The sequence below is a fragment of the Scyliorhinus canicula genome, chromosome 4 (assembly GCF_902713615.1).
Source record: "Scyliorhinus canicula chromosome 4, sScyCan1.1, whole genome shotgun sequence".
In the NCBI taxonomy this organism is placed as follows: Eukaryota; Metazoa; Chordata; class Chondrichthyes; order Carcharhiniformes; family Scyliorhinidae; genus Scyliorhinus; species Scyliorhinus canicula.
This window is the reverse complement of record NC_052149.1, coordinates 125,961,809-125,978,942: the sequence shown is the minus strand read 5'-3', so window position 1 is coordinate 125,978,942 and position 17,134 is coordinate 125,961,809. Positions and strand designations below refer to the sequence as shown.

General features: G+C 48.3%; 1 long non-coding RNA gene and 1 gene segment (V, D, J or C); one reads left to right on the top strand and one right to left on the bottom strand.

Annotated features, from left to right (window-relative positions):
* Positions 1-1,653: 1,653 nt before the first annotated feature.
* Positions 1,654-7,895, bottom strand: LOC119964968. The segment is given in 4 exon segments: positions 1,654-2,501; positions 6,816-6,850; positions 7,262-7,556; positions 7,743-7,895. Coding segments are annotated over 4 exon segments (708 nt in total).
* On the top strand, positions 6,297-15,102 carry LOC119964979. The gene is made up of 2 exons (XR_005460406.1): positions 6,297-6,603; positions 14,960-15,102. It is a non-coding gene; the product is annotated as an uncharacterized LOC119964979 (long non-coding RNA).
* The last annotated feature ends 2,032 nt before the right edge of the window (positions 15,103-17,134 follow it).

Here is a 17,134-nt window from a genome sequence, read left to right as displayed (position 1 = left end):
TTCTTCACTAAGGTGCCCCGCCAAGGTGAGTATCTCTGGGATGGTGGAGGGTGTTGGAGACAGCTTAGCAGTGCTAGCCTGGCATGCTGGCAGTGCCACCAGGTGACTCTGGCAATGCCATCTGGTCACCCTGGCAATGCCACACTGGCCCTGTCAAGATGTCCATGGGTCACGACCAGTATGGCATGAGCACTGCCAGGGTGTCAGGCTGGCACTGCCATGCTGCCCGGGCAGCAGGCTGTCCGAGCCTGGGATCAGGCCCCGAGCATTCCCTGCCTTTGCCGGGTGGATGGGGGTGGGTCGAGAACCCCCTAATCGGTAATTTGGGGAATCCGGAGGCCGTGTTGGGAGTTGAGGGATGGGGGCAGCATTTAAAGATCACCCCCTGTTCTCTCCCTGCACTGACGGGCTCAGTTCGCAGGAAGTGGATGTCAGTGCGGCCTCGGAGGCTCCTTCCTCACCAAGGCCCAAATATCCCAGAATCCCGGTTAATAACGGGATCATTTTCAGCACTGCAGGCTCCGGGAAACACCCCACTAAACACACCCAAAACAGGAGCCTGTTCATTCCCAGTTACATTGCTCCCTGAGTAAATCAGTCTCTGCAGAAATGTTGTGGTGATCGGAGGGCCAGAGACAGATAGTTGGGATTTTGAAAGTGTCGTTGGAAGTGAATTGGGGAATAGGTTTTTCCAGGGATGGATACAGAAAGGGGGTAGGGTTGGGGTGTGGAAGGGGTATGTGGGTGGGGAGTGATATAAGGAAGTGATCAGCGATGGTCTTATCTGTGATTGAAACACTGGGAGTAGTGAGACCACGTGAGGTGGTAAGGTCATATACAATTCATAAACTTCATAGAATTCGTAGAATTTACAATGCAGAAGGAGGCCATTCAGCCCATCGAGTCCGCACTGGCCCTTGGAAAGAGCACCCCACCCAAGCCCATGCCTCTACCCTATCTTCGTAACCCAGTAACCCCGCCTAACCTTTTTGGACACTGAGGGCAATTTAGCATGGCCAATCCACCTAACCTGCACATCTTTGGACTGTGGGGGAACTGGAGCACCCAAAGAAAACCCACACAAACACAGGAAGAATATGGGAGAAGGGGGAGGTGGGGAATATGGGTTGGAGAATTGTGATTGTGATGATTTGATCCCAGCAACTTTCAGTCTCTTTTCTGATTTGAATCTTGTAAACTCAGAGATTCCAGATTGTTATAACATGCCTGCTTCCCACTGGCTGGGGACTAATGGCAATCCCACAATCCTTTGGGAGTATGAGATTCCCCAATGAGGGGGTTGGGGCAGAAATCATAAGCAGATTCGCTGCATAAATAAAGCTGGCCAGTTTGGAACCAGCTAGAGAGGAGTGAGCAGCAAGGGAGTTGCTGCTGCTGTTGTGTATATATGTTATTGTAAATAAATGTTATTTCTTTCTATCCTTCAACTCGTGCTGGATTCTTTGTGACCCTCACAAAACAAATAAAACAGATCATTTAAAAATGATTGATAATTGTCTTTGAATCCAATCTTCTGCTAATGTGTCATTGATTGACAGGCCAACCAGCCAATCATGACAATCACTTGCTGAAATGCAGCCAATCAGCTGATGGGGAGGAGGGACATTTCCAAAGCACACACGAGACACAGACTGAATATTCTTAATGTTTATTACCTTTTACAGATTTACATTGTCAGAAAAAAGACTTGAATAAACAGCCCAGCCAGAGGAAGCTGGAGAAATTCACAGGGAAAATATGGAGATTTTCTCAATGACATGAGAATGCTGTCCATTTAAATGGTGACTAAACCTTAAATTGTAACTGCAGGGTGAGCAGGAAGGAGGTCTGGTTTCCTGAAGCAGAGATTTCAGGGGTCACGTTATTTTGGTACAGCTGACAGTCTTCAGCATCTTAGAGAGGTTTTACTTGGCATCACGAGTCTGCACTGTCCCATCAAACATTCCCAGGACAAATGCTGCATGGGATTACATGCAGAGTAAATATCCCTCTGCACTGTCCCAAAAACATGTCTTAACCCCTGACCCTCAGAAGTGTCTCAGACTCAGTCCCGAGAAGGTTGTAATTCAGTGCTGACAATGACCTTTGCCCTCCCAGCTCACCCCTGTTCTATTTAAAGTTGTGTCTCCTCTGTGGACTGTCTCTAACACTCTACACACATTCTGATCTCCTGATGCTCTTGCTGAGGGCAGAGGAGAGGCTCACGTGGGTGAGGGCACAGGAGAAGCGGGCGTTGGACTCCCAGGCAGAGCCAGAGAGGGTCAGCAGGCTGCTGACGCTGTAGGTGTTGTCCGAAGCTCGCAGGTAGTTGCTGGTCTGAACCCCGTCCGAAATGGCTGCACCATCCTTCTTCCACTCCACCACCAGCTCATCGGGATAGAAGTGATTGGCAAGGCACACCAGGGTGGCAGTGTTCTTGGTCTTGACCTCCTCCAGGGAGGGGGGCAGCAGGGTCAGTGTGGGTTGTGAATTCTCACGGCCTGAAAGAGAAGAGAAGGAATTTTAATCGCTGCCATTATAAAGGATTTCAGCTTCCCAAATATTAACTGGAATCAAGACATGTGTCAATATATAGATGTTCTGGAATTCTGACAATCCATTCTGAGCAACCTTTCTAACCAGTACAGAACAATCCCAACAAGAGAAGGAGCAGTTTTGGACAGTTTTAGAGATTGAATCTGGGCAGGAGAAGGGGTATCAGTGGGAGAGTATTTGGGTAATAGTGATTATAATTCAGTTAGATTTAGAGTAGTTATGGAAAAGGGTAAAGATAGACCAAGAGGAAAAGTTTTAAATTGGGGAAAGGGCAATTTTCCGAAACTGGGATTTGCCAAAATGGACAGGAAACAGTGACAGAGCAGAGGGAGGATATTCAAGCTGGAGGTAGAGAGAGTTCAGAATAAATATGTTCACACAAAGCATTAGTGAGGGACATTGTGAGAGGATAACTAATGAATGAGTGGGACCAATTAGAGAGCAAAATGTAACTTGTGTGTGGAGGTAGAAAACATGGAGTTGGTTCTTAATGAATAATTTACATCAGCTTTAACCAATGAGAGGGACAAAGCAGACATTGGAGTTCAGGAGGAGGAGAATTGTGAAATATTGGATGTGATAAAGATAGTGAGAGAGGAGATATTAACGTGTTTATCAGCTTTGAAAGGGGTGATACCCCCAGGCCCGGGTGAAATGTATCCCAGGCTGCTAAGGGAAGGAAGGGAAGAAATAGCGGAGGCTCTGACCATTATTTTCCAATCCTCTCTGACTACAGGCTTGGTGTCAGAGGACTGGTGGATGATAATGTTGTACCATTGTTTAAAAAGGGAGGAAGGGATAGGCTGAGGGAGCGATTTTGAATTTGATGAGGAGGGAACGAGGAGGGTTGATGACGGGAGTGAGTTTAATGTTGACAACATGGGTTTTCCAAGGATTTTGCCAAGTTTCCAATGACAGACGGGTTTGGAAATTAAAAGCTGATGGAATCCAAGGGAAAGTGACAAATTGGATTTCAAATTGGTTCAGAGTCAGAAGGTAAAGGTTTGATGTTAAGCTTATTAAATCATTTTGGAATGTTACTTAGACATTTGTAAAGAAGTTCACTACAAATTCAGCACTGAAATGGTTAATAGTGAGAGTATTTAAAGATGCAGTGTCCCATTTAATCCTATTAAACTATCAGGATGCTCAAACTGTTGATCAGTATTTCTGGGGGAACAGGTTGAACATTAACAAACCTCAGATCACACACAGAACCGGAGTAATTTATCCCAGAACGTTGGAGCAGACGTGGATCAACACACTTCACAAAGGATACTGATTGGCTGCCAGTGTAGAAGGTTCTAGATTTCACTTCAAACCTTGCTGCCCAGCCCTGGGCTCAGGTCAAGAGTGAGATTACGATTAGCCTCTGTGTCCAGGGGTCAGAATAATCTATCCTTGCTCCTGTGCGGGAACATCGGTTCACCAGCTGCGTGATTATTGGCTGCGTGCCAATCTCTGGCGGCAGGATTATATCTGTCCGTCGATTGTCAATGGGATTTGCCACAGCAACCACCCGATGCCGCTGTGAAACCCGCTGGCGGTGATGTGCTGCTGGTGGGATAATTGAATAGCAACACTGGAGAAATCCGGCCCCTATTTCTGGTGGTCTTGTGTCCAGGTCACACCCCCCAGCCAAGCTGTTCCAGTTTAGATACATAACTGGCATCGACCAGTTACCCAGGTGTGACCTGTTCACAAAAAGCTGGACAAACCCAATCCGGACAATTACTGTCGATCAGTCATCTCGCGATCATCAGCAAAATGATTGGTGTTGTTAATGACAGTGTTATCAAGTAGCACTTACTCAGCAATAACCTGCTCACTGACGCTCAGTTAAGGATCTGCCAGGGTCACACAGCTCCTGACCTCATTATAGCCTTGGTTCAAACATGGACAAAAGAGCTGAACTCCAGCGGTGAGGCCAGAGTAACTGCCCTTTGACCTCGAGGCAGCATTTGACCAAGTTTGGTATCAAGGAGCCTGAGCAAAACTGGAGTCAATGGGAATCAGGGGGAAACTCTCCGCTGGTTGGAGTCATACCCAGCACAAAGGAAGATGGCTGTTGTTTGGGGTTTTAACTCTCCAATCTATATTAATGAGCTGGATGAAGGCAATGAGAGTATTGTATCTAAATTTGCTGATGATAAAATGATAGGTAGGAAAGCAAGTTGTGAGGAGGATACAGAGTCTGAAAAGGGATAGTGATAGGTTCAGTGAGTGGGGAGAACATTTGACAGATGGAGTATAATGTGGGGAAATGTGAGCTTGTCCACTTTATTAGGAAGAATAGAAAAGCAGAATATTATTGACATGGAGAGAGACTGCAGAAAGCTGTGGTACAGAGGGATCTGGGTGTCCTTGTGTATGAATCACAGAACGTTAACCTGCAGGTACAGCAAGTGATGAGGAAGGTCAATGGAATGTTGTCCTTTATTACAAGGGGGATGGAGTATAAAAGTAGGGAAGTCTTGTTCCATCGATACAGTACATTGGGGAGACTACACCGTGAGTACTGGGCACAGTGTTGGTCTCCTTACTTAAGGATGGATATTCCGACATTGGAAGCAGTTCAGAGAAGGTTCACTGGGCTGATTCCACTGAAGGGGGATGGAGTATAAAAGTAGGGAAGCCTTGCTCCATCTATACAGCACATTGGGGAGACTACACCGTGTGTACTGGGGAAAGGTTTGGTCTCATAGAATCATAGAATTTACAGTGCAGAAGGAGGCCATTCGGCCCATTGAGTGGAAAGAGCACCCTACATTTTCTTTTTTTATTAAATAAATTTATCAAACCAAATTCATTTTTTCCAATTAAGAGGCAATTTGGTGTGGCCAATCCACCTACCCTGTACATTTTGGGGTTGTGGGGGTGGAACTCACGCAAACAAAGGGAGAATGCGCAACCTCCACACGGACAGTGACCCAGAGCCGGGATCGTACCTGGGACCTTGGCGCCGTGAGGCAGCAGTGCTAACCACTGTGCCACCATGCAGCCCTCGAAAGAGCACCCTACTCAGGACCACTCCTGCACCCTATCCCCGTAACCACTGATTCCACTGAGGAATGGAATGTCTGATGAGGAAAGGTTGAGCTGGTTGGATCTGTACTCATTGCAGAATGAGAGGTGATCTTATTGAAACATATAAGATTCCGAGAGAGCTTGACAGGGTGGATGCTGAGAGAATGTTTCCCCCTCGTGGGGAATCGAGAATTAGTGGATACAGTTTAAAAATAAGGGATCTCCATTTAAGGTGGAGATGAGGAGGAATTTCTTCTCTCAGAGGGTCGTTAGTTTTTGGAATTCTCTTTCCCAGAGAGCAGTGCATGCTGGGACATTGAATATATTCCAGGCTGAGTTCGACAGATTTTTGATTGACGAGGGTCAAGGGTTATGGGGACCGACAGGAAAGTGGAGTTTGGGCCATTTTTTAAACTTAATTTATGGGATGTGTGTGTCTGAAGTGGGAACCTGCCATCCTGACCTTGTCCGGCCTACAAGTGACTCCAGATCCGCAGTAATGTGTTGACTCTGAAATGTCCTCTGGAATGGCCGAGCAAGACACTCAGTTCAAGGGCAATTAGGGATGGGCAATAAATGCTGGCTCAGCCAGAGATCACACATCACATCAAACAATAAAAATATCTCCAGGGATTTTCAGGAATATTGGATCAGGAATAAATATCGGACTGAACTCGACCCAAAGAGAAAGTAACTGAGAGTCTCCCCAAAAGCCTGGAACACTGAAGCCACTGGATTGTGAGCCCTGCTGGACCTGTTTGTCATCAGAACTTTGCTAAGAGATAAGCAGGGAGTGGAGAGAGCAGAGTTAAAGCTGGGGGAAGTGGGACCTCGGTGTCTCACTGTGCTGCTGCTGCTGCTGTGATCAGTTATATCAGAGAGTGTGACAGGGAGCCAGAGCTCACATCAAACTCTGCCCGTGTCTGTCACACGCAGACTGACAGGAGTCTAGTGAGTGATTTCACTCCATGGTCCAGGAATGTGAACACAGTCTGCAAACGTCCAGATCTCCTCCACACGGTGGGTAAAAGCTGCTTACTTATATCTTGCTGCTTAAAGGGGGGGAATGGAACTAAAGAAATACAGCTGGGCACCCTGTTCTACACAGTGTTCTTCAATGAACCTTTTCATTCACTGCAGCTCCTCACTAACACCTTCAACTATTCAGCATTTGTGTTTGAGAAAGTTTCAGTATTGAAAGGGTTAATAACGGAGGATTGGGGTTTACTTACTCAGTCTGAGCTTGGTTCCTTTACCGAACGTAAGCCACACTGACAGCTTCCAGTGCAGGGGCTGTACAAAAACCTCTGCTCTCTGCTTCACTCACTCACTCTCACCCTCTGTCTCTCTCTGTCTCTCACTCACTCATGTCTTTCTCTCTCACTCTTTCTCACTCTCTGTTTCTCTCAATGTCTCTGTGTTTTGTTGGGAGATTTGAAAAGTCTAATTTTGAATGATAAATCCTTCAGCTGCTCTTCATACGTGGACATGGAGAATAAAAAACCTGAGGCCTTCAGTGACTGGAGTGTGTAGTGGACGGTGAAAATAATGTGTTCAGGTTCCTTTCTTGTGTTTATATAAAACTGTTCATATATTATATAAAACTGTGCTTAGTGTCAGGAGAGGAGGTGGTGCTGTGGATATTGAGGTTTTTGTAAGGCTCTGTATCACTGTGTAGGGGTTGCTGTAACCTTGCTGACAGTAATAATCAGCGACATCCTCATTCTGTACATTGCTGATTGTCAGGGTGAATCGTGTTCCAGACCCACTGCCGGTGAATCGGTCGGATATTCCTGTGAACCGGGTTGTTGCCCGGTAGATCAGCAGAGCCGGTTTCTGACCTTCTCGCTGTTGATACCAATTAACATAATTGCTGACAGATTGACTGGCCGTACAGCTGATGGTTGCGGTCTGGCCCAGGCTCAATGACAACACCGGGGGAGACTGGGTCATGATGATGTCTCCACTGATACCTAAGGGGTAATAGAGAAACAGAGTGAAGTAAGAACTGTCACAGAAAGAGCCTGTACAATGAGATATTGTTGGAGACACTGACTGTTCCTCTGCTTTCAGCATTTTCCCTTCAATCACAAGTCAGTAGAATTGGATTGAAATGGAGAGCAGGAAAATATTCAAGGTGGAAGGAGAGAGATTTGTACCTGCGATGCAGAATGCCAGAGGCCAGATCAGCTGGATGGCTGAAACCATGGTGTCTGCTCCTGTCCCTGTGCCTGGTTACTGATAAACTCTCCCTTCACTGGGCTCTGCTTTATAAAGCTGCAGCCTGTGAGAGTCTGACAGCCCGTTCCTCAGTATGTAAATGGTATGAGGCAGAGACACCACGTCAGCACCTTCACTTCCTCTTCTTCTCTCTCACTCCCTCCCTCAGTATCAGTCCCTCAGTTTCTGTCTCTCCCCCTCTCTCTCTGTCTCTCTGTCTTGTTCTTCCTGCCTCACTGTATCTGCTTGTTCTCCCCCCTCTCTCCCTCCATTGATACCTGTCCCTCAGACTCTCTCTCTGTCTCTCTCTTTCACCCTGATTTTATCTCTCTTTCTCCCTCACTTTATTTCTCTATTTGTTCCTTTGTGTTTTCATCTCCCTCTACCTGAGAGGAGGGAACAATCTCATTCAATCTATTAGTCCCCTCAGGATATCTTTATTGGAGATCATGTCTCGTTCTTCTGGACTTTTATCCCTGTACAGCTGCAGTAAAATGTCCCTGTTTTTATTTTCTGTTCCTCTTATAATAAACACCAACATTCCATTTCCCTTCCTGATCACTTGCTGGACCTGCAGACTAACGTGATCTGTAGTTGCAGCTTGCCAACGCATAACAAAGCATTTACCCCACTCCCTGATTTCTGTTAACCAAAAAATCCAACATCCATATTCAGATATTACACTGTATACCATGGGATCATGGGCGGGATTCTCCAGCCACACCCACCCGGTAACCGGACATTCCGCCCGAGGTCAAAGGACCTTTACAGGGTCCGCGTCCCACCCATGGCGACCTTGCGGCGAAGAATCCAGCCCCATATCTTGTGCAGTAACATTTTGTGTGGCACCTGACCAAATACCTTTTGGAATTCCGTGTACATCACATCTACAGCTTCCCCTTTTTCCTCCTTCTGACTTCCTCAAAGATGGATGAGCTCAAGCGAGAGCACAACAGGCCGAAGATTCGCACCCCAAGTGCCATTCCAGAACTCCCCTGACCTCACTGACCTGGTAATTCTGACCTCACTGATCTGTTACCCCTGACCTCACTGACCTGTTAATTCTGACCTCACTGACCTGTTAATTCTGAACTCACTGGCCTGTTAATTCTGACCTCACTGAGCTGGTACCCCTGACCTCACTGACCTTTTACCCCTGACCTCACTGACCTGTTAATTCTGACCTCACTGACCTGTTAATTCTGACCTCACTGACCTGTTATTCCCTACATCACTAATCTGTTACCCCTGACCTCACTGACCTGTTAATTCTGACCTCACTGACCTGTTAAATCTGACCTCACTGACATGTTAATTCTGACCTCACTGACCTGTTAATTCTGACCTCACTGACCTGTTAAATCTGACCTCACTGACCTGTTAATTCTGACCTCACTGACCTGTTAATTCTGACCTCACTGACCTGTTATTCCCTACATCACTTATCTGTTAGCCCTGATCTCACTGACCTGTTACCTTTGAACTCACTGATCTATTGCCCCTAACCTCACTGACCTCTTACCCCTGACCTTACTGACCTCCAATTCCCTCCATGGCCTCACTCCTCCCTACCTCTGCATCCTGCTGCAGACTCACATTCCCTCCCTCACCCTTCCATCCTCTGACTCTGGTCTCCTGCCCATCGCTACTTCCTTCATCCCACCATTGACAGCAGAGCCTTCAGATGCCTAGGGCCTGATCTCTGAACTCTCACCCTTAAACCCTCCCCCTCTCCAGGTCACTCCACCCCATCAAACTCCTTCCTTCAATCCAAGCCTTCGATTAACCTTCCTTAAATACCCCCAACTCCCCCGCTCCTCTTACTGCCGCTCTGCGTAACATCCTGGGATGTTTTGTACATTAAGGCACTAATTAAATTCATTTTGTGTGGGGATTTTGTTTGGGGACAGAATTAGACAAAGTAGTGATGGCTCCTTCAGTCAAATATCCTGATGAAAGGGTTCAAACTGCCCCAAACAGAATGGGGAAGAGGCTGATGTTAGATTTTTTTAATGTATCCATTCATGTGATGTGGGTGTCACTGGCTGGATCAGCATTTATTGCCCATCCCTAATTGCCCCAGCGGATGTGGTGATGAGCTGCCTTCTTGAACCGCTACAGACCCTGAGTCGTAGGTACACCCACAGTGCTGTTAGGGAGGGCATTCCTGCATTTTGATCCTGAATTCTGAACCTTGTCGCTCGCCTGAGGTGTGGTGTCCCTCAGGTTAAATCACCACCAGCCAGATCTCCCTGTCTAAGGGGAAAGCAGCCTATGGTCATCTGGGACTATGATGACTTTGCTATTTATGTGGCTCGCCCAGTTCAGTATCTGGTTCATGGTAAACTCCCAGGATGTTAATAATGGGGGATTCAATGATGGTACACAATTCATTGAATGTCACGAGGCAATGGTTGGATTCTCTCTTGTTGGAGATGGACATTGCCTGGCATTTCTGTGGTGTTAATGTTACTTACCACTTGTCAAATCAACTCTGGATACTGTCCAGTCTTACTGCACTTGGACAAGGACTGCTTCATTATCTGAGGAGTCGTGAATGGTGCTGAACATTGTGCAATCATCCGCAAACATCCCCACTTCTGACCTTATGATGGAAGGGAGGTCATTGATGAAGCAGCTGAAGATGGTTGGGCTTTGGACACTACCCTGAGCAACTCCTGCAGTTATGTCCTGAAGCTGAGATGATTGACCTCCAACTACAGCAACCATCTTCCTTTGTGCCGTGTATGAGACCAACCAGCGGATGGTTTTGCCCCCAATTCTCATTGACTCCAGTTTAGCTTGGGCTCCTTGATGCCAGACTCGGTCAAATGCTGCCTTGCTAGGGGTGCAGCAAGTTCTGGAGCACAAGTCTTCAATACTATTGCTGGAATATTGTCAGGGCCCATAGGCTTTGAGTATCCAGTGCCTTCAGCCGTTTATTAATATCACGTGGAGTGAATCGTATTGGCTGAAGACTGACATCTGTGATATGGAGACCTCAGGAGGAGACCGAGATGGATCATCCACTCGGCCCTTCTGGCTGAAGATTGTTGTGAATGCTTCCGCCTTGTCTTTAGTACGAATGCACTGGGTTCTTCCATCATTGAGGATGAGGATATTTGTGGAGCCTCCTCCTCCAGTGAGTTGTTTAATTGTCCATCAGCATTCACAGCTGGATGTGGCAGGACTGCAGAGCTTAGATCTTATCCATTGGTTGTGGGATCGTTTAGCTGTCTGTCACTAGCTGAAAGCGCTGTTTGATACACAAGTAGTCCTGTGTTGTAATGCACCAGATTGCCTGGTGTTGTTCCTGGCGTGCTCTCCTGCACTCTTCATTAAACCAGGGTTGCACCCCTGGCTCAGTGATAATGGTAGAGTGGGAGATATGCAGAGTCATGAGGTTGCAGATGGTGGTCCAGTCCAATTCTGCTGCTGCTGATGACCCACACCACCTCATGGATGCCCAGTATTGAGTTACTAGATCTGTTCTGAATCTATCCCATTTAGCACTGTGGTAGTGCCACACAACAGAATAGAGTGTGTCCTCAATATGAAGATGGATCTTTGTCTCCACAAGGACTGTGTGGTGGTCACTCCTACCGATACTGTCATGGACAGATGTATCTGTGGAATGCAGATTGTTGAGGATGAGGCCAAGTATGTTTGTCCCGGGGCAGCACGGTGGCACAGTGGTTAGCATTGCTGCCTACGGCGCTGAGGACCCGGGTTCGAATCCCGGCCCTGGGTCACTGTCTGTGTGGAGTTTGCACATTCTCCTCCCGACAGTATACCACTTTGCCCCCACCTCTGCTGAGTCTGTCCTGCTGGTGAGACAGGACATACCCAGGGAATGGTGATATTATCTGGGACGTTGGCCACAATTCTCCAGCCTCTTTGCGCTCTCGTTCAAACAAGGCCGGTGAACAGCGGGAGAGGACAAAATGAGATCCGTGCCAGGTGCTAAACAGTTTGCGATGTAACCGGCCGCTCCCATAGGCCAAATCAGGATCTCGCCGTAGCGCGGCAAGAAACCAATTATCACCACGTAAGCCCCATTTCCATACAATTAACGGGAGCGACCCCATATCCAACGGCCTCCCATCATTCAGCCGCCTCCCCAGCAAGTGGTCATGCTGACGCCGATTAATACTCCATTTAAAATGGTGAACCTGGCGGAAGGGCTTCTGTGGGGAGCTGAGGAGGTGAGTAGCCATCGTTACTCACAGGCAAAGAGGGGGTTGAGGGACCCTCGGCTGGGGATGGGTTTTCCACCGAGGTGTGTGTATCTGCACTGGTGGAGGGGGAGATGACAGCTGTGACACAATTATAAAGGTTGTATCCTTGGAGATCTCCTCTGAGGTGTTCTGCTCGGAGTCAGGAGAGGAGGCCTCACGGGAAGGGCTGGTGCCGTCGGCTGGAGGACTTGCGGGAGAATGGACATGTGGTCAGTGGGAGGGATGGACCAGTCAGTAAGGGAATAATAACTCACGTTTGACAGGTCCCTGGGTGGATTCTGGTGGTCCCTCACATCAGCAGCATCCGCCAGCCTCCGTGTGGGTGACTATTCTGTCCTCGGCTACACCGTCACATCCAGGGCCTGCTCCTCAAAGAGGTGACGATTCTTATGTCCACCAGTCTGGGCACTCTCCCGATGGTTATGGGAGAGCTTTTCCTGAGGAGACACAGAGAGGGCATCGTTAGCTACAAGCATGGTTCACAGTGGTGGGAGAGGGGGGTGTGGGGGGGGGGGGGGGGGGGGGGGGGGGGTGATGGAGGGGTGAAGTGCTGTTCGACTTTGTGAGTGGGGGGTTAGCGAACGTGGTATCGTTGAATCAGCTGGCGAGCCTTTATTTGAGACAAGAAATCCGTGAGGCCTCGTCAATGGACCAATTAACGCGGAATAGAGTTGCCGGCTCGCTGGGCTGAGAGCCGGGAACTTTGCAGCAATTCCCGCTCGCTAACACTTTGAAATGTTTCCGGAGAATTGCGCGCATTATCTGTGAGGCATAATTCTGAAAGTATGACTGTGTCTGACCAGTCAGTGGGACAGCTCCCCCAATTCTGACACATGTCCCCAGATATCAGGAAGGAGGCCTTTGCAGGGTCGACAGGGCTGGGTTTGCCGTTGTTGTTTCCGGGGTCTATGTCGATGTCGGGTGGTCTGTTCGGTTTCATTCCTTTTAGAATTTTCAGCGGTTTGATACAACTGAGTGGCTATTTCAGAGTCAACCACATTGCTGTGGGTCTGGAGTCACATGTAGGCCAGACCAGGTAAGGACGGCAGATTCCCTTCCCTAAAGGACATTAGTGAACCAGACGGGTATGTTACGACAATCGACAATGGTTTCTGATGTGTTGGACAGGCCGGGTCAATGTGGACTGCGTTTGATGCAGTGTAGCGAGAGACAGACTTCCAACACTTGATGAGATGCAACACGATTTTATTTAACATCTAAACTATTATACATGTTCAACTGTGGGTTGACACTATGCTGACTTGACTGGAGACCTGATGCTAGCCTGACCAGACTAACTGACTACCACATGGTGATTGCACAGGTTATGCTCATGAGCTCTGACTGTCTCAGAGGCTGGATCCCGAGAGAGCGGGAAAACTGGTGCCCTCTGGCTTTATAGTGGTCGTGTCCTGTCTGATGATTGGCTGCTGTGTTCTGTGTGCTTACTGGTCATTCTGTGTGTCCACCAGCTGCCATGGTGGGATTTGAACCTGTGACCAGAGCATTAGCCTGGGCCTCTGGATTACTAGTCCAGTGACATTACCACTACACCACGGCCTCCCCCACATTGTGCTGTGGGGCTCCATGGAACTGTATCCCAGCATGAAGTGTCCCTCAGGAGGGGAGAGGGAATGTTCGGAGCCCTGAGCTCCATTTCCCAGCCCAGGCATTTTGTCTTCCAATGAATGAATGAGATGCCAATTTGGAGCCAGGTTAGGGACAGTCTCGTGCTGTGGACCCAGGTCTACAAGAGGCAATTGGAGATATCCCTGAAAGGGAAAGATTTGCTGGGTTATGGGGATAGAGAGGGGGAGTGGGACTAATTGGGTAAATCACAGCACGATGGGCAGAATGGCCTTCTTCTGTGCTGGAAGATTCGAGGTAGTGGACACGGTTCACAGTTTTCTCCCGTGTCAGTAACAAACATCCAGCTGCTCTGAGCCCCTTCTTTCACTTCCTCTGTTGGTTACGTTTCAATCTTCCGATCTGACAGTCTTTGCTGTTATTTTTTACACTGGGGGTTTCTGCTGTGGTCTGAATCTCTAACAATAACTGTCCAATCAGTGAAAAGAACAGCAGCTAAGAGCAGTCAGGACTGAGGAGCCAGGCTCACTGGGAAACACATTGGGAAGATCAAAGCCATCGTCTTCAGCTCCCGATACAAACTCCATCCCTCTCCCTGAGCTGTCTGCTGCTCAACCAGACTCTTTACAACATTGGCCTCATCTCTCTGTTCCTCCACAATTCCCAGCTTCCCACCATTTAGAAAAGACTCTGATTTCTCTTTCTTTGGTCAGTAATCGTGTTATCTATTCTTTCATCCAAGTCATTGATAAATAGAATGAGAAGCTGAGACTTAAGCTTGGAACACACAGACATTATCCCCATTCCCTGTTTCTGACATCTTAACCAATTCTTTATCCTTGGAAAAAGATCTCCTCAAACAGCCTCTCATGTGGAACCTTCTAGAATGTCTTCTGGAAATAAATAACATTCACAGACATTCCCATATCTGCCACATTAGTGACCTCGTTAACAAATGTAACCATGTTAGTGAACCATGTCTGACCCTTTTTAAATCCATGCTGACTCTCTCGGATCAGTTCATATTTCTCACTCATTTTGTGTCTAATCACAGATTACAGTCACTTCCCCATAACAGACATTAAACTGAGATGTTAGTTGTGAATGACTCTATTAAACAGCTAGCACAGACCCGAGGGGCTGAATGGCCTCCTCCTGCACTGCTAGACATATCTGGCTCCCTGACTGAAACATATGGATAGGAACAGGAGGTGGGCTGGAGTTTAAACAATGAGTTGAATGTAGACGGAGTGTCATTAGTGGGTAATGGACAATGGACATTGTGTACATGAGCTTCTTGAAAAGATGTCTTTCTCTGTTTCCCTTTCCAGCTCCAGGGCTCTCATTAAGGAGCTGAAAGAATATTTAGTGAAGAATGTAACGACCTGAGTTCCATCTCTCCCTCTGAATTTCCGAACAGACAAAGTATAAAGATCCATTTAAAACAACAATAAAATATTTATTCAGATGATAATCAGTGAGTTTTATTTTGGCACAAAATATTCCTTTCCAGTGAGTATGCATTTCACAATCCAATCTTTGTACACAGCAGCAACACACTTCATGGTTCAATATGTATACACAGATACATCACACTTCACAATCCAGTCTGTGTACACAGATACATCACACTTCACAATCCAGTCTGTGTACACAGATACATCACACGTCACAATCCAGTCTGTGTGCACAGGTACATCACACTTCACAATCCAGTCTGTGTACACAGGTACATCACACTTCACAATCCAGTCTGTACACAGGTACATCACACGTCACAATCCAGTCCGTGTACACAGGTACATCACACTTCATAATCCAGGCTGTGTACACAGGTACATCACACTTCACAATCAGGGCTGTGTGCACAGGTACATCACACTTCACAATCCAGTCTGTGTACACAGGTACATCTCACTTCACAATCTAGTCCGTGTACACAGGTACATCACACTTCATAATCCAGTATGTGTGCACAGGTACATCACACTTCACAATCCAGTCTGTGTACACAGGTACATCACACTTCACAATCCAGTCTGTGTACACAGATACATCACAATTCACAATCCAGTCTGTGTACACAGGTACATCATACTTCACAATCCAGTCTGTGTACACAGGTACATCACACTTCACAATCCAGTCTGTGTACACAGATACATCACAATTCACAATCCAGTCTGTGTACACAGGTACATCACACTTCACAATCCAGTCTGTGTACACAGATACATCACACGTCACAATCACAGTTTCAATATACAATGCCTACAAAGCCTCGTGTGTGTCGTCGATGGAACACTGCCCCATGGGGACGCCCACTATCCTGGTGAATCCCGTGTGTGTAATCGATGGCCTCCTGCACCATGGGTATGCCCACTGTTGTGGTAAAGCCCCGTGTGTGTTGCTCCAATCCAAGCTGTCCAGTAAAATTGTAATCAGCTCATGATTGAACCCCATTCTGTCACCTGTTGTTTACCAAGATCCTGGGTGAGATTCTCCGCCCCCCCCCGCCGGGTCAGAGAATCGCAGGGGGCCGGCGTCAATCCCGCTCCGCCGTGTCCCGAATTCTCCGGCACCGGAGATTCGGTGGGGGCAGGAATCGCTCCGCGCCAGTCAGCCCCCCCCCCCCCCCCCCCCCCCCCCCCCGGCGATTCTCTGGCCTGTGAAGGGCCGAAGTCCCACTGCTGTCAAGCCTCTCCCGGCGTAGATCAAGCCTACCTTACCAGCAGGGGCAGGCCGCGTGGGCAGGCTCTGGGGTCCTGGATCCTGGGGGGGGCGCCGGGCGATCTGGCCCCGGGGGGTGCCCCCACAGTGGCCTGGCCCGCGATCAGGGCCCACCGATCGGCGGGCGGGCCAGTGGAGTGGGGGCACTCGTTTCCTTCCGCCTTCACCATAGTCTTCACCATGGCGGAGGCAGAAGTGACCCCCTCACCTGCGGATGTGCGGGGATGACGTCAGCAGCCGCTGACGCTCCGGCGCATGTGCGGTCTTTTGCCGGCTGGCAAAGTCCCTTCAGCCAAAGACCGTCCACGCCAGCCGGTGGAGCGCCAACCACTCCGGCGCGGGCCTAGCCCCTCAATGTTAGGGCGTGGCCCCTAAAGGTGCGGAGACTTCCGCACCTTTGGGGCGGCCCGACGCCGAAGTGGTTCATGCCACTCCATCACACCGGGACCCCCGCCCCGCTGGGTAGGGGAGAATCCCGGCTCCTGTGTCCATTTTAACGTTATTTTTCCCGGACATTCCCATCCTGATATCGCAGTCAGATCCTGTCCACTCATTGTCCATCTCGGGGCAGGTTACTAGAACTGGTATCCTCTTTACTGCAATGGATTTACTGCAGGATACTGGGGCCACTGATAAAACATGTTTACTCAGACCACTATGTAATCTGCTGACCACACAACCCGTGTGTCTCAAAAACATGGGCAAGTTAGTTAGTGTAAATCCCATCATGCATTGTGGCCACTGCTTATAGCCAGAGTTTACATGATTATCACTGC